General features: G+C 42.0%; 1 protein-coding gene across 12 annotated transcripts in view; it reads right to left on the reverse strand.

Annotated features, from left to right (window-relative positions):
• Positions 1–3,343: 3,343 nt before the first annotated feature.
• TENM1 (teneurin transmembrane protein 1) overlaps positions 3,344–17,159 on the reverse strand; it is an 818,347-nt gene continuing 804,531 nt past the window's right edge. For all 12 annotated transcript variants that reach the window (XM_064426811.1, XM_064426812.1, XM_064426810.1 and 9 more), the window contains 5 exons: positions 16,846–17,142; positions 12,359–12,746; positions 10,447–11,667; positions 9,811–9,953; positions 3,344–8,393 (listed from right to left, as the gene is read on the reverse strand). In XM_064426811.1, coding sequence (XP_064282881.1) covers positions 7,635–8,393; positions 9,811–9,953; positions 10,447–11,667; positions 12,359–12,746; positions 16,846–17,142 — 2,808 coding nt within the window. In that variant the 3' untranslated portion in view covers positions 3,344–7,634. The remainder of the gene's footprint in view (positions 8,394–9,810; positions 9,954–10,446; positions 11,668–12,358; positions 12,747–16,845; positions 17,143–17,159) is intronic.

Raw genomic sequence — 17,159 nt, forward strand, 5'->3', positions numbered from 1 at the left:
GTGTGTTTGTCATTCATACAGTTCCTGAAGATATTCCAGAGGTGATACCATGAGGATCCCCACTAACTGATTTCCCATCAAAGCAGTTGCTCTGCCCTCTAACAAAATCTGTAGTTCTCACCAATGACCAACAGCATAAGTAATGCACAAAGTAACCAAGAACACCCAATGAAGTGGAAAGCCTTGTTTTTTTGATTTAGGTGTTCCGTGTACTTGAAACAAGCCATCCTTGCATACAAGTTAAAAAAAAAAAAAAATTGCACGACAGTTTTTCTTTTCCTCTCTCTGTGTTTCTATGCTGCTGCTGGACTTCTGGAGGGAAGTTTTGAATCTAGAGGTCTCGTCAGCTGTGCAGGGTTAGGATGAGGCTACTGGAGAACTCAGAGGATGTGGCTTTTGCACTTGCGGTGGAACAAGTGTGACAGCACTATGCTAATGGACTGGCAGACAGTAGGAAACATTTTTGAACAGACTGGGTGTCCTACGGCTCTCTTGTTTGAGGAGATGGGGCTGTGTTGCACTGCCGTCCACAGTCCAGACTACCTCTACATGGGTTTTTGCCAGGTAGGTTTGTGTGAGTTTCTGTGGGCTTTGGGAGGAACCCCAGCTAGGGCCCACCCTTGTTTGTGTGCAAAGGGGATGCATCTGGTCCAGATGGTGGTTTGTACCACGACATAAACATTTTGAAGTCCTGAGTACAAAAAGAATGCGAGTCTCACGTGCTCCCTTCCAGAGCAGAAGACTAACAGCGATTACAAACGGACTACAAAAATATATGTAATTACAGAAAAACAACCCTTAAACATTGTATAGGCACCTTTGGGTTGCTCTGGTAATGTTTTATGCCTATACTTGTCTCTTCTGCAGATCTTGGAAGGCTAAAAATATTTCCTAAGAGAGAAAGGCTTTTTCCAGAAATGCCAGGCTGGAGACTCAGGGAGAACATAATTGACTGAATTTCACCAGACACTGCCGCCTGCAGCTTGGTGGCACAGCAAGAGGCCCCACACCTGCCTTGTTTTCACCTAACTAAAGGCAAGTTGGATGTGAACAATGACAGAACTAAGTGGGCTGCAAGTCCATGATTCAGCAAGGTGGATGCTCCAAGTAACATTTGATAAGGCTGGAAGGTTTACCTTTTTACCCTGAGTGTGAGTGAGACAGTGCAAGCAATAACAGATTTTCTATGAAGCTCAAGTTTCTTGTAAACCAGCAATAGGAATAAGTGCAATAAATGAACAGCCCCGTCTTAACAGGGACTAGTGGGCAGCAATGTTGCAAAGTTGTGGTTGAGGCATTTTCAGTTCATTACCCAGTTTCTGTTTAATTGAAGGCCAAATTTCATCTATGGTGAACTGTCCCATCATATTTTACACTGCATGTACATGTGTTGCTCTGTGCCTTTTTTGTACATGTGCTTGTTGGTTGAAATTAGTCTTACCTTAATACAGTGCCATACAGTAGCAGATCCAGCATGATTTTCTCTTCAGTAAAATATTTAAGGGCTGTTTTTTTTATCGTTACATAACTCAGCAAATGCACTGGCTGGTTTGCTGTCACTTGTGCCCGTTGAAGCTTTCCCTTCTCCTCCCTGCCTTAAAGGTTTCCCAGCCTGCTGTGAGCCTGCAGCATCTGGTCCCTGGCAGTTCCTCTCCAGCTTTGCAAATCACACTTGCCCAAAGCCTGCTGAGCTGCTGGGTGCTGGCAGTGTGTGTGTGCAGCCCCAGCCTTCCCAGGGAGCTCTTCTGCTTTCCAAGTGCTGAATCTAAATCCCTCTTTCACCTGGCCTCTCCTGGGAGCAGGAACAGGTGTGCCTGGAAATCATCCCTGGCAGATGATTGCACAGTGGTAGGGATGCATGCAGTGGGAAGAACTTTGCCCAGGGGCTGTTTCCTACTGAACTGTCCTATATTGACTTGAGGCTGAGGCTGCATGTGGAAAACCTGCAGCACACAAGCAGCAGCTGCTCACCCGCTCTGCGGTGCACTGAGCTGAGGATAACTGGTTTGACTGTGGTTGACTCCAGGAGTGCATTGTTCTTCTGAAAAATACATAAAATAGGCCAGAAGATGCCATTTCTGTTTAAAGCTGAGAATGTAGTTTCAGTTTCTGGTGTAAATTATTAAGACATAGGCTTGTATTGTTTCTTTTGGGTACCCAAGGGTCTGGAATTGCTGTAGGCTTAAACAAGGTGGAAACAGAGAGAAGCTGGTGGTGCCTATGAGACAAGAAGTAGATGCTTGGTTATGGGAACAGTAATTTGGAAATTATATTGATTTCCTACAGTGACTTAGGTGTCAAGAGCTGCAGATCCTTTCAGAGAGCAGCAGCTGCATTTTGCTGGTATGACTTCCCACACGATGTCAGTGTCGCCTGCTGCTTCCCTCCCACCATCTCCTTCAGGCTGCAGCCCCACCGGGCCCAGCCCCTCGCTGTGCCCCGTTCCCCTGCCAGCCCTGCCACCCCTGTCCCCTCGCTGCCACAGTCCCAGCTCTGCAGGTGATTTTGTAGCTCACCGTGCTGCCCCTGTTCTGGCCCTCTCCCCAGCAGAGGCAGTGCTGCTCCCTGCAGCAGCCGAGGCTCCCTCAGCTCTGGCTTTGCCTCCACTGAGCCCTCCCCTGTCCCTGCCTATGGCTGTGACAGCCCTCCTGCAGCACTCAATCAGTGCAATAGCCCAGGCTGGTTTTCTTCCCTTTTCTGCTGCAGCACCCACCTTTTTGGAATTGCTTCCTTCTCATCCACCCAGCACAGCCTCAGCCCTCGTGCTTGGTTCTTACCCAGCCCAGCTGTTCCATGGTTTTTTACCATGTAACCTTTCCTTTAGCCATATGCATTCCTTGTGCCCCTCCATTCATGTGCTCCTTCTCTCTGCTGCATGTACTGGGCTTTTAATGTTTTATTTTCCTGGGCACATACTTCTGATAACACAGAATCATTCATCATCATCTATTTGAGGCAGCTCTAAAGAACATGCAGATACTTAAACTTTGCTACTCACACTGCCAGCAACATTGACTTCACCCACACTGTTATGAGGAGTGCAAAGGCATTTAACAGAGTATTTTTTCTCTCTCACATTTGCTTTGATGAAATATAATAACCCTTACACAGCAACTGGCTGGGATTTCACCTGCAGTGAAACCTGCAGAGTTATAAGCATGAACTTTGGTAAATCAGAATTAGAATTAAATCTTGCTAAGCGACATTCTGCCCCCAACTTTTGAGTCAATCAATATTGGCTGAAGTCCTCATTTAGCTCTATGGAAGCACCTTTTACTGACATGACCAGAATATTTAAAATACTGTTGTAAAGCGATGTAAACAAAGACAACATCACATGACATAAGTTTGCACCTTTATTTTTTAAAAATGAAATAGTCAAAGTACTTTCTTTTTCAAATATCGACACATAATATATTAACTTTCAATATTTACAGTGTGTTGCTGGGATGTTCTTGTAGAAAATGCATGCTTCTGGTCTGAAACCCAGAGCAAAATGCATCAGACCATTTAACTGCAGCCATATAACATAAACCTGTACAGTATCCAGTCACTATTCAGCACAGGAGTTAGAGCAGGAATAAAAAAATTGGGATCTATTGTTTCCTAGCAACGAGGCTGAGGCCATTATAACACAATTTCTGTAAGATCAGAACCTCTAACTGGTGTTAGACAGAAAGTGAAGATCTTGGCATACATTGTAAACATTTTTTACTGTTGATGAGAAAGCTAAAAAGGAACATTACTTTGACATATATTGTATGCTATGCTTCTCGTTCTTGTTTATTGACACTTCTGCCAGAAGAGTATGAAGATTTTAATGTTTTATCATGGTTCATACAAGTAAAATACTGTCAAGGACACAATCTGATATACTAACATTTATTAAAAGGCTAAAGTCCACCACGAGATCTAAGGAAAAACTGGAAATTGTCAAACACGTTTCCTTAGACAAATAATGGCAGGTGACAAATGCCCAGACAAATCCACAGCGAGTCCAACTCCACCATTCCCAGCTTCTGCCTGGAAGTGATTCCTCTGGCAGTCGGGGTGCTTTCAACCTGGTAATGTTTTGTATCGAGGAGAGGTTTAAATAGCAGCCAGCGTTTGATGGGAGAAGCCCTGGGGCTGTTCGTGCAGCCCGAGCCGGGTGTCACCCGGGTGTCACCGCGCCGGATCAGCCGCACCCGGCGAACGCCCCGGACACACGGACACCCCCGGGCACTGCCTGTCTCCTTCGGCTCGGCTGAACCACGAGCTCCTCTGCCTGAACCACGTTCCCTTTTGGAACAGCACCTTGGCGTCCCACAGCGCCCACCGCTCCCCTTGGAGGAGCTGCTGCCCCTGGCCCAGCCCTGGGATGCCAGAGAGCTCCAACCAAAGAGCCAAGGTGTGTACACCCACTTGCACATCGACCAGTTCGTATATATTTATTTGGCTATGTTCTACATAGATATCTATATATATATATTTATAACTTTGAAATGTTCTAGATTTGCTAAATAAATATGAAAGCAAAGGAAATGTTACTTGTACACGCTATTTGTTTGGCGGTCATAAAAAATATAGCATGTATTTCTCATGGTAGGTACTTTGCTACAGGATAGTGTGCAATAGTGGATTTTATTTATTTTTATTTTTATTTATTTTATACTTTAATTATTTTACTCTTTCAGAGCCTTGTTTGTAGTGCAGAATGCTACCATCAAATTATCTCATCTAAATAACAGTAAAAATTTCCATGCTATTGTTTTTCTTTTTTCTCAATTTGGGTCTCTAGGTTATAGTGCAAAATACAAAATAAAAAAAAAAAAAGGAGAACTGTATTAAAAAAAAACAACCCAAACCTACTGAGAAATTGCTCTAGCAACTCAGGAAAAAAACGGAGACTGAAATATTCCCTGCCTCCGTCTGAGGCTGTTGATGAACAAGACGGTCCAAAGCTATTTGTTCATGTAGTTCTCACAAATCACTGCTGGCTGGCCCATGTGGAGCTGTGATATGACTTCAATCTCCCATGCTTGCTCTTTCAGCAATAACTTGTTTCTTGAGCACTGTCATCTCAACACAACATTTATATTTAGTTTCCTAAATGTAAGAAACTGTTATGACGAAGGCATTTTTTTTGCTTTTGTAACTGGGCCATGTAATGTCATATGACTCTTAATGAAACCGTATTCTCATAAGAAATATTGTTCAAAATGTACCTTAGACTGCACCCAGAAATGGGAAAATGCCAAATCTACTTTCAATGACAAACTTTGAACACATTTAACTCTTTGACCTTTTGGCATAACATGAGAACAACAGTAATCAAGGCAGTATTAAAAACCACAGCTGTAGGTAATACAAAGTGCATTTCCTGCATATAATACAAATATAACTTTAAGAAACTAAAGGCACAAGCTAACTAAATATGTATTACATACTAGAAATGCACTGTTCAAGGTAACTCTAATAGCTCCAAATATTTGTTTATAATGGATATTTAAAGCAGTTTGAAAATGATCCTCATTAGTGAATTGCAAAAAAGTATAATTGCTTAAAATATAAGTAAAATAGACTCTAATATTGACATCTTGGATCAGTGATAAAATACATCATCACATTTATGAATGCACTCTCTATATACAATTCATAAATTATTCTTCCATTGATTAAAAGTGTATTAGAGGCTCAAGGATTTGAAGGTCCATTTTTAGGCTGGTGTGGAGGTATTCAAATTCTCCGTGATTTTATGGAAAATTACAGAAATCTGAGCTGTCCAATCTGGGTGTTGCCAGCTCCCTGTTCTGTCCATTAGTTAATGATGAGCCTGATCACAATGTGTATGTGCAGATTTTGGTCCACAGGTCCCCCTGGCTGGGGACAGAGGAGGATTTCAGGGGCCAGGCTCCCACTCAGCCTGATCCTGCACCCCCAAAGCTGCGCTGGCTCCCAGGGGAGCAAAAGGAGTCTGGGAAGAGATGGTAATGGGCTGAGCTCAAACCCCAGCGAGGGGCTAAGATCTCAGCTGCCAATTCAGGCTCATCTCTAACTTGGGTACAGTCTGCTCCACTTGCCCAAAAACAAAGGAAAAAAGTAAACTGGGGGGAAAAAATACAGAAAGGTAAAGAATGCACTTTGTTGGCTTCTGTAAATACGAGCAGAAATGGTTTCAATATATTTACTACATTTGTTCTGAAAGAAATGTGCAATAACTTCACTGTTATGGATACACAGGCTCTAAAACAAGACTCTAGATCCCTCTGGAAAGCTGCTTGCCTGTCCCCCCCTCCCTGTGTGCCTGGCCCACCTCCTGGAAATCAGGTCTTTTAAAAAATGACAAGGAGGAAGGATCACCTACTCTGCTATGAAGTAATTGTGCCAGTAGTGCATGTTACATTGGGAAATAAAAATTTCTGTCCATGCAATATAATGCTTTTCTATGTGCTCTAGATATTGAGCTGAAAAGTGAAGAGTCATCCCCGAAATGTTCTATGTTTATCAACATATTTACTACCCACACTTAGGTTCATCAACTCCCAACCCACCAATTTTCTTCAGACTCGAAAAAATGAGTACTACAACAGGATTATTAATCTGAGATGAAAAGAACGTGATGTCTAAACCAAACAACACTGCACCTTCCCAATCATTTCTGTGAAAACAAGTCCTGGCCCAGTGACTATGGACAGGACTGATGATGCATGGCCTGACACTGCTCTGTGAGGGCTCCTGGCTGGGGTGTCCCCAAAGCACTGGGTTAAAGCCCAGCCTGGAGCACACATGCCAGTGGAGAGCCTCCTGAAGAATACAGTGCCCACTAAGCCTGCTTTAGCCACCCCATCTCTGGATGAAGCCTGGCCAGCATGGTGCCACTAAGCAGACTGGCAGCTCTGCGTGTGCTGCCAGGCCCTGGTCTATCCCAGTGCTGAGGAAAACCCTGGGAGAGAGGCTGGACACACATGGGTGGGCACAATGTGATGTTCAGCATGGAGCCGCTGAGGGGTGGCCGTGGCCGAGCAAAGGCCATAGGAACATCCTTGTACATACTGAATCCAACCCAAGTCAGATTTCCCAGGTTAGAAAATCCCTTCACTTTCAATTGTGAGGAACATGTGTGGGGTTGGTGAGCAGCTGCGAAGTTTCCATACACAGTCTGTTTTTTGTACGCAATCCCTTGAACTTACGGGAGATCTCACTGGGATAAAAAGAAACCCAGTAAATAAGGGCTGCAGAATCAGGCTCTGTAACCATTTAAATAACTGGTGAATTATTAAATCAACAACAACAAAAAACTTGTGTTTCTTTAGGAGAAGGCAGAGCACGTGGCACTCACCCCTACCCCTGGGGCTGTGCGGTGTCACCCTGGGCACTTTGCGCGCAGGTCGCGCTGCTCGGCTCGCAGGACTCTGCTTCTGAAATTTTTGAATACTGCCACACAAGAACTAAAAATTATCACTGTCATCTCTCAAAGAGTTAAACAAACGATATTAAAATACCATCTTCTGTCACATTTAAAGGCAGTTGGATATGTTTTTTCCTCTATATTTATATATACAGAGTTCTGATCTAGAAAAACCAATACAATAAACCATTTTACGTTTAAAAACAGGCAGTCTTTGGTGACGCAAAGGCAGAGATTTTCTTTGTTACCTTCTGCCTATTTCACTCTGTCTCATGAAGTGAATATTATTGGCACTGTCAGAAAGTTCGAGATACTGCTCCACAGATAAAACAAAATATCCATCGTAGCCTTGTACCCGCCCAGTGCTTAAAAGCTGCTGTTTCTCTCCATCTGTCCACGCCCGAATTCCTTCTTCCCCCTCCTGCAGCCGCCTCTGCTCCTTAGTCCAGGCCTGAGCCACGGCTCGCTGCCTGGCTATCTCCAGGACATGGTTCTTCTCCTCTTCCACGGTGGTTCCGTAGCGCACGTTGAAGCAGAGCGCGCCGTGCTGGAGCTGGATGTCGGCAAAGCGTCTAGTCCTGCCATTGATCACCGACGTCATCTGCGACACCGTCACGTTGACGCCGTTCTCCAGGATGCGGCGCCCTCCGGTGCTGCCGATCAGCGCCAAATCTTCTTCCAACGAGCCCAGCTTGATGAAGTAATGCGTATCCCGGCCCTCAATGGTGAAATGCAGATTCTCCAGATAATGAGCGTTGTTGAGGATGGCAGCAATGCGCCGGCTGTCCTCGTTAGCCACCCCAATAATGTCAGCTGTCACTATACCGTCCTTTATAGCAAATTTGATGCCTTTTCCAAATACTGAAGGAACAGCTGCAAATCTCAGTTGCTTCACTCCTTCAGAACACTTGCCATCACTATACCTGGGTGTCATAGGAAGCTGGTCCAAGGATATAAAGTTGCGGAGTTGCTTTTGTAGCTCACATTGAATACCAAGGATAGTCTGGAAAAGAAAATATCAGTCAAGTTTGCAGGCAAGGTACCTTGAAGTTCATTATAGTATCTCATGCTACCCATCTCTTAATTTCTTAGAATGGCTCTTCCATTTGTTTGGAAAGTATCATGCACCCCTACAGAACCTGGACATATGCACAGGCTTTTTAATCACTTACGGTAGGGCTTTCTGTCTCTTGGACTCCTTCATTTCTAGGAAACAAATGCAAACGTATTTATCACCAATGCTATTTTTACATTTGTTCTTTTTATTTTTCCTCCCCCTTGAACTGTTACTCTAATGGCTGTTTTTTTCAGCCCTTAGCAGTTCAGGGAAACCTGAATTCAAAGCTATGCCCCTTCCTGTGGCTCTACTTAGTCCCTGTGTGTTTAATTACATCTTCTGTAGAACGGTGGTAATGACTTTTATCACCCATTCTTTAAGGAAAGCAGGTTGTGAAGGTCTTGACACACTAGAACAATAGGCAAGTACATCATATCTGTAGAACTTGCTCCCTGCAGAAGCTAGAAGAAACCTCACTCCAACTCCCTCTTTGTCTTTGAACACTATACCTATCACTACATCTTTTCTGTGCCATGGAAAAGATTAACATCTCAGTGATAATTTTCCATGGACATGCTTCACATCTGGCATGAGCTCTGACCCTCCAGCCTTCTGCACTTGGTGAATGGAAAGTGTCTTAAAGGCTGGGAACATGAATGTGAACTCTCAAATGCTCTATGCTTCTCTTTCCTGACTACAATAGAGGAAAGGCATCTTTACAAAATCATGTTTCTTTGTTAACAGATGCTCATATGCAGAATGTGAATGCCTGCTCAGAATATCGGCAGTTGGTCCTGATGCAGTCACATTGATTGCTGGACTCTGATAGCTGCTGTCTGGCTCTTTGTTACTGAAAACAAGCCCTGGAGTAAGGCTAAGATTTACAGACCCCTTACAAATCCATAGCAGCATTTCTGTTTCCTGCAATAATTATGCAGAGCTACTGACTTGTAAAGCTGTTTATACCCTCAGTGATTTTCCAGTGCTTGTGGCATCTTTGCTAACAAAGATGAAAATCTGCTGTTCTGGTTTTTTAATTCCACAAGATTTTCTGTGGTTTTTTTCCAATATTCACAACAAATACTTTTACCCTTTTGAGTATTCTGCGCCTCAAATTTGGATATTTTCTCTATAAATAGCTGCAAACTTCCTTCACTGTGTTGCTAAAAGCTTCTCCTTGAACTCTCCTCCACTCTGACGCCAGCACATAATTGACAACAATAAAGTTTCTAGCATTCTTAAATGATTTGCTTTACCTATTACTTTGAAAGATATAGTCACATTTTCTTCCTTGGTATCCAATATTTTCTATTAAAACTCCTTAATTTAGTATTAAAAGCAGCTGAAGGGAATGTTTGCTAACCTTTCCAGGATCCCACTCCTGGGTTTTTGTTTGAAGCTGTAGAAGTTCGTATGTTGTCCCCAAAGCCTCTATCTCTGGTTTTGGGAATCCAGGCAGCACGTTGTGCAACTGGAAACCAAACAGCTCTAGCCAACTTCCAATGTCTACAAAACAAGAAAAGGATGCTGGCAAAAAGGGTCATAAATCCTAGAAAAAGTGAGGGCAGTCTGCAGAAATTCCAGCTATGCAGAAATAATGATTTCACATCAATTTATGTTTCCTGCACTAGCTACAGCATTTATTGTAGCAAAGAAATTATTTGGTTACAAAGCGTAGCTATACTCAAATCAATAGTGTTCCTTCTATCTATTTATAATAGAAAAAATTCAAATTAAGCTGCTTCCATTCTTCCCCTAATTTTAGCACTGAGAAAAGCAACAGAAGCAGCTATTAATTATTTTCTTGGTTACCATAAATGTTACAGAAAACAGATCAAGCTCAGTAAGATGCAATCTATTAAAGAAATTACTTCAATAGATTTAAGATTAGAAACTTTTTGTATGCAAAAGATTTCTGGAATGTTGAATCCATACCACAGTTCAAGAGGAAGTTTTATTTTCGTTAGAGACATTTTCATGAGAGACAGGTTACTTTTACCTGTTGTATACTTAGCAACGTCTTGGATTTTGCCAACTGGATAATTATTTTCAAATGAGTAGAGATTAAATGGTTGTGGGACAGCATTCAGGTGCTTCCATATACGGTGATTTGGTGTCGTCCACCGACCAGCAATGACGTCATAGTCCCGCTGCCCCAGATGAACTAATTTAGTAAGAGGGTCATAGAGTCCTCCATGAAAACCAATGATAACCTCGAAATCTGGATTAGTGTCCTGGTAGATCTCCCCATAAGGGGTGTACAAAATTTCTTTTATGACTTGGCCACGACTGCTAAACACAGCTAGAGGCGTCCCAGTGTTATCACAAGCAACATAATATTCTTCTCCACTGCTTAATTCCATTGCAATGAGATGACCTTGCAGATCATAATATAGGGATGTTATTTCCGAGCTAGTGTGATTGTACAAGTGAGTAACTCTTATTGGGTTGGAGAGATCAGCATAAAAGAACTGTAAGTGTTGTCCTAGGCTTGATTTGCTTGCGACTCGTCTTCCAAGACCATCATAACAGTATTGCACAGTCCAGCCAGACACTTTGTTATATGCTTTGTTCAGCAAACCATTAGAGTTGTACTCAAAGATCTCATTGCCTCTTTGCCTGAGAAAACCATCTTCGTCCATTTTATATTGAATTTCCCCAAGCCTGGTAATGCGATCTCTCAGGTCGTATCTCAGAGGAGTGAGGCGAGCGCTGTTCCCATGGCTCAGCAAGTTGATGTTGCCATTGAGGTCGTAGCTGTAGCGCCACTGGGTTTTATCATTCACAGACACAGTCTGGAGCTGACCATCAGCGTCATATTCATAAAAATACCTCGTTATATTGGCATCTACACCCACACGTATGTCACAGATCACCATGCGACCCATGTTATCGTACTGGATGGTCATCCAGTAAGCAATAGACTTGAGAATTTCATACTGTACTTCAATCACCTGACCATTGGCACTGAAGATTTTGGTATGCTTCATCACAGTGGTGGTTATAACTTGGTTTAAATCATAATTAATGACACTGAATTTTCCAAATTGTTCAGTTCTGCCAGAAACATCGACATAACGGTACAGATCTATGGGAAGGGGTGTCTCGTTGATCATGGCCTGCATGCTCGTGACACGGAAGTTGTTATAGCTGTAGTCAAATCTGGCATTTACAAGCCCTTCTTCACTAAACCTGAAGATCTGGCGACCAATAAGTGGACCTGTCCAAAATAGATACAGGAAGGAGATAAAACAAGAAAAATAATGAATTATGTCCCTGGTTACTTACCCTACAGATGTAGGACAGACAGGATACGACCTCAGCCATGTCCTTTAGAAAATACCATTAACTAAGAATATGTTAGATTGTTCTCTCACAAACTTTTATTAATGCTTGCTCTACAAATTATTTATATTTTATTAATATTTGTTGAAATGAATGCTGCTTTATTCCTAATTATGATTTTCTATTTACTTACAAGATAATTCCAAACTAAATTTATTTCACATGGTGATTTCCTTCCTCATGTAAGCAGTCCTTTTGAATTTATGTTATATTATTGTGTAAACAGGGAAACTTGAAAATATAAACAATAAACCAACTTGATTTAGTATTTAGCAAATATCCACACAGAGGAATAAAACCAACAAAACATCCTAAGAGCTATTCCATACCAAGCAATAAAAAGAAAACTGTATTTCAAGTGGGACAGCTATATTCACCTATGGACACAGACACAGAGATATACACACATATTTTTCTAGCGAAACATAAAATATAAGAACTTGAAGACATAAAAATAATGGAATTTCATGCCAGGTAAGTGCAAGATCAGGGTGTTGCAAATGAGGAATGAGTGTCACATTTTAAGGAGCCAAAAACTTTAGCAAAGTAGTCACAGCTAGACAAACCTGTTTGCCTGTATCTGATGGTACAGATGAACCCGTCGTGCATTAAATGTATCGTTTTAATAACCCCAGAAGATTCCTCGTAGGTGAACGTGACTTGCGTGGTGTCGTAGAGGATCTCGGAGAGCCGGGACTGCTTGGTGTACTTGTAGAGCACCCTGCGTCCCGTGCCGGGGTACAAGGTCTGCAGCAGCCGCCCGTCCCGGGCGAGGTCCTGGATGAAGGCGGCGCCGCTGTCCGGAGGGGTGTAGATGTTGCGGTAGTAGCCCACGGACAGCATGGTCTGCAGGGCGTGGCGCACCATGCTGGGCATCGTCACCGACTGCAGCGACTCCGACTGGTCGTACTCGAAGATGTAGCGCCGCTGGCTGTGCAGCAGCAGCATCACGGACTGCAACCAAACAGCAACGGCACGGTCAGGGGAGGATCAAGCACATGGGGAGCCAGCTAGTGAGCGGGTTATGGAAATGCTGAAACAACCGCTCACTCTTGTAGTTTGCTCTTACTGTTTGTACAATTCCAGGTGAAGCTTTCAGCTCCAGGAGACCTGGCCATCAAGGTGGTACAAAACAGGAGGAGAATCATAGTAAGTCTAGAGGTAAGGGCCTCCAAACTGGAAGGCAGATGTGGCTCTCAGTAGCATTTCAGCCTCATGCTGACTTGCTAGGTTGCTTTGAAATATTTAGGGCATCCTCTCAGGAAGCAAAAACAGAGGGAAACTCTTCCTCACACACAGGCAGAGCATCTGCACCAGCAGATTTGTCTAGAGGAGCTGGAAAGGGGAAATTTTGTGCATGTACAAGGTGTTTAGCTTTTATTGGTGTTCTGCTTACCTCCAGCACAGACCTAGCCCTTTTCCTGTATATCTTCTAAGTACACATGGCCCCAGAATTCATAGTATCTCCATGCCTATGATGAAAATACTCTGCAGATTCTTTGGTGTGACTACTTCTATTGCTTATTTTTAATGTTTACAAAGAATGTAATTTCTGTACAGGTACTTGGTATTTACCCTGTGTTGGTTAATTGTGGCTGATTAATGAAATCTGATTTGCTTATCTGGCAGATGAATGCAAAAGCACAGCAGACTTTTTCTATTGATAAATAAAGTTTGGGTTCTGTATACCTTCTCACCCACCAAGGAAAGTCACACTGTCACAGAGCACATACCAGCTGGTGAAGAGTCATTGTTGAAATAAAGATATTGACAACACAGAACAAAAATGTATGGGGAACTCCGTCAAACTCTGTCACCTTCCCCCAGCTCTAGCAAGTGGCTTGGCTGGACCAGAGCACTGCACATTCCTTGCCTTGTCTGAGTTGTGCTGCAGCACCAAGACTGCCCAGCTCTTATCCCACAGCTCAAACCTACCAGGCACATAAGCAAATTTGTCAGGCTTCTGCAGGACTGAGACATCACACAAACCAAAGCCTTACATGGAACAGCATGACTACTTTGTCATAGAGCATTGGGAAAATAAATTAGAAAAATAGGATCTTTTCCCCTCTAAGCTCAAAAATCGTCTCTGGGAAGAAAACACCTTAAGATGAGCCCTGCAGTGTGTTAAGTAACACTGGCCCTGAGCCACTTTTCTCTGACAAATTAACCAACTGCCCATTCAAAGGGCCAGAGATAGGCTCAGCCTTGGCCATCCTCTCTGCACCCCAGCCCCCTGCCTGCCCAAGATGTGTCTCTTCCTGCCCTTGGCAAAAGACATCTGTCACCTGTACAGCAGCCAGAGAGCACCAACATATGGCACTCCAGGTCACCCTCTGCCAACTGGTGACGACACAGCTCACACTGAGCATTTTCTGATCACTTTATTGCTGCTCCACCAACCATTTCCAACATGCACCGTGTTTATTTTGTGTCCACGTTCAGTCAAGAGTCTCCAGTCTGCAGTAAACCACTGGCTGAACTCTCTCCTAGCACTGCTGTGACGCCTCTCTCTATATACTGCTCCCGTGCCTGTTTTTAAGCTGTCTGCCATTGACAGAGTATGAATAACAATATCAGAAACATCCCCAATATAACTTTAGTGCCCCTGTGTACCATTTTTACAGCACTTTGTAAAAGTGCTTTGGCTTTTTCACCATTGTCCAGGATAATAAAAAGATAGACAGTACAAGGGCTGGAGACTGAGTATCGTCTCAAGCCTATTAGAGGACACCATAAAGAGAAAAAAAAATTAATTCCCAATTCATCCTAATAACATTACAATAGATTTTTCAACTCTGTTCTAATTGTTTTAAAGGATTTCAGAGGGTAGCTCATAAAACATCCAAAAATCTGTCATTTTATTAAAGCAACCAGAGCCTGGTCAACCACATAATGATTGATGCCGTATGTTGGATCAAGACAAACAGCCAGTGGCCAATTACTGGGAGCTCTGCTGGGAATAGACAAATGCTGAGCATCACCACTAGATGTCATTTCTGTCCAACAGACACACACAGACACTCATCTGTTTTGTCTGCCAGATTTTGAAAGCGAGTTTGGAGTATTCAGAAGATTTTATAAGTTTTAAATAATTGAGGAAAGTGACCAAACAAGAGGAACAGAATCTCATCACTAAGAATTATTTACAGTGCTAATGTTGTACTGCTTTTTAAAATCATATTGATTTGAGCTAATTTTGTAAGGGGCAGAGATTTTTGAAGACGCACAATTAACTCATCTAGTAATAAAAATGAAGAATTAAATAACTATGAATCCGAAGTGACCTATATAATTGATTTTTTTTCTCATGAAAGGAATTATTTGGTCTTACAAGGCTTCAGAAAACCTTTAGGAATCATTACATAATTAACACAATGAGTTATTGACTTTAATGCAGCCACAGAGTTATATTTCAATGTCTAATTTTGACAGGGAATTCATCTTTCTTTGGCACAAGAAACAATAGTCACGGAAGTACATTAAATAGCTGGGAGATTATTGTCTATGGTGTGAATGACTTTCCATAATTTTAATGACAAGTTACAGCATTACCCAAGCTGCTACCTGAACCAGTAAGCTTATGCCACTGCTTCTACAAGACCAGGATTTGGTTTTGTGTAGAATTCTAGAATAACAGTGTCAAGTTATACAACTTTATTTATAAGCTCATAATAAATTAAGAACAAACAAAGTGGTTTGGAAAGATAAGAAGCATACGTCTTTCCAAAATTACAGTCCATTAGGTCCAAAGAAAAAAATAAGAGATTCCTCCAAAAGGCACATTGCCCAAATATTTGAAAGCTGTAGAAAATTCCTGTTTACTTGTAATTTGCTAAAGAGCATACAGACAAAAAAAGCCCTGACAAATTTATCTGAAACAAACTTCTGAAGCTCCTGGGGTTTGCCAATCTTGTTAACACATGCAAGAACCACACTGCATGCAGACATGGAGGAATCACATTTCTATGCATTTTCCAGTTTGATAATTTTTTTTCACTGGGTTAGGTTTAAGTTTTTTGAGGATCTTAAATACATTCAAAATAAGTACAGCACATTTTATCTTAGAAGTACACATTTGGAACTCTTTAATATACAAGTAACTTCAAAGTCACTGGATTTCCTGTGTGGATTTCCTCCTATCAATGTTACCTCTTCTGCCCCACACCCCCCATAGCCTTTTCCTGTGGTTTACAGGTTCAGAGAAAATGTTCTGCTAACTCAGGGTGTCAGGGATAGTCCAAGATGTTGCTATTTAAAAAACTTTGAATATGAGTTCACACTGAGTTCTGAAAGCTTTAAAAATACAGACTGGCTTTCTGGTTTTGAAAGACAAGACCAAACAAAATGTTACTACAGATGAAGATGGTCCTCCTTGGTTTGTACAATATTTATCTCCACATTTTGTGACCATTGCCTCTAGACATACATGGATCTTACAATATTCAGATAATTTAGATGCGAAGTCACCATAAAAGCAGAGCAATAACTCATTTCATATCAGTATTTCCCCAAAAATGGCCCCCATGAATACTGCAGTAAGGTTTCTCTACACATGATCAATCCATTGTTTAGAATAGAGCATTGAAGAGGTAAGCTTGTGCTCATGGGTTCATAATTTTGGCTTGAAAGAACTGTTTGTGGGGAGAAAAAAGTTCTCCTTCAGGACTGTTATCTTTCTGACTGTTATCCAGAGTAGCAACGTGATTTTCAGCAGTTAGTTCACTTGAACTTGGACTGAGACTGGAAAGTTGTTTTGACCTACCAATTAAACAAACCCGAGGTGCTGATAACTTTCTTCAAAACTAAACTGTGTCAGGTTTGAGCAGGTGACATGTAGGTCTGAGCATATCCAGAGATATTTTTATCTAGTTATGTAATTCTATGCATTTTCTGTTTTAAAAGTCTTAAATACTCTTGCAAGAGGCAGCATTACAACCTAGTTCAAAATATAATAAAATAAATAAATAAATAAATACAATATAATAAATAAACATAATAAACCCAAATATTTTTTTGCCTTGGCACAAATCCCACTTTTAAAATAATTTACCTTTTCTAGATATGTGTAACTCCATATTTTACCATCTGCCCATGTTCTGGAGACGATGTTCCCACTTGCATCATACTCCATTTTCTCAGTCCAGGTTCCTCTTTGGATATAGGTGACCAATCCAGAGTGTGAATAAGTGATGTTGACCTCATTGTACTTGCTGATGGGGGACCACAAAATGGGGCGTCCTGTCTGGTCATACATGATTCGAAGAGTGAATTTCCGATGATCATCGTAAATCTTCCCGGTTCTGGTTACGTGGTCAAAGTCAATGGACAGCAGGTTTCTGTTGTGGGTCTGAACACAGAGGTACA

The sequence above is a fragment of the Passer domesticus genome, chromosome 7, assembly GCF_036417665.1.
Source record: "Passer domesticus isolate bPasDom1 chromosome 7, bPasDom1.hap1, whole genome shotgun sequence".
NCBI lineage: Eukaryota > Metazoa > Chordata > Aves > Passeriformes > Passeridae > Passer > Passer domesticus.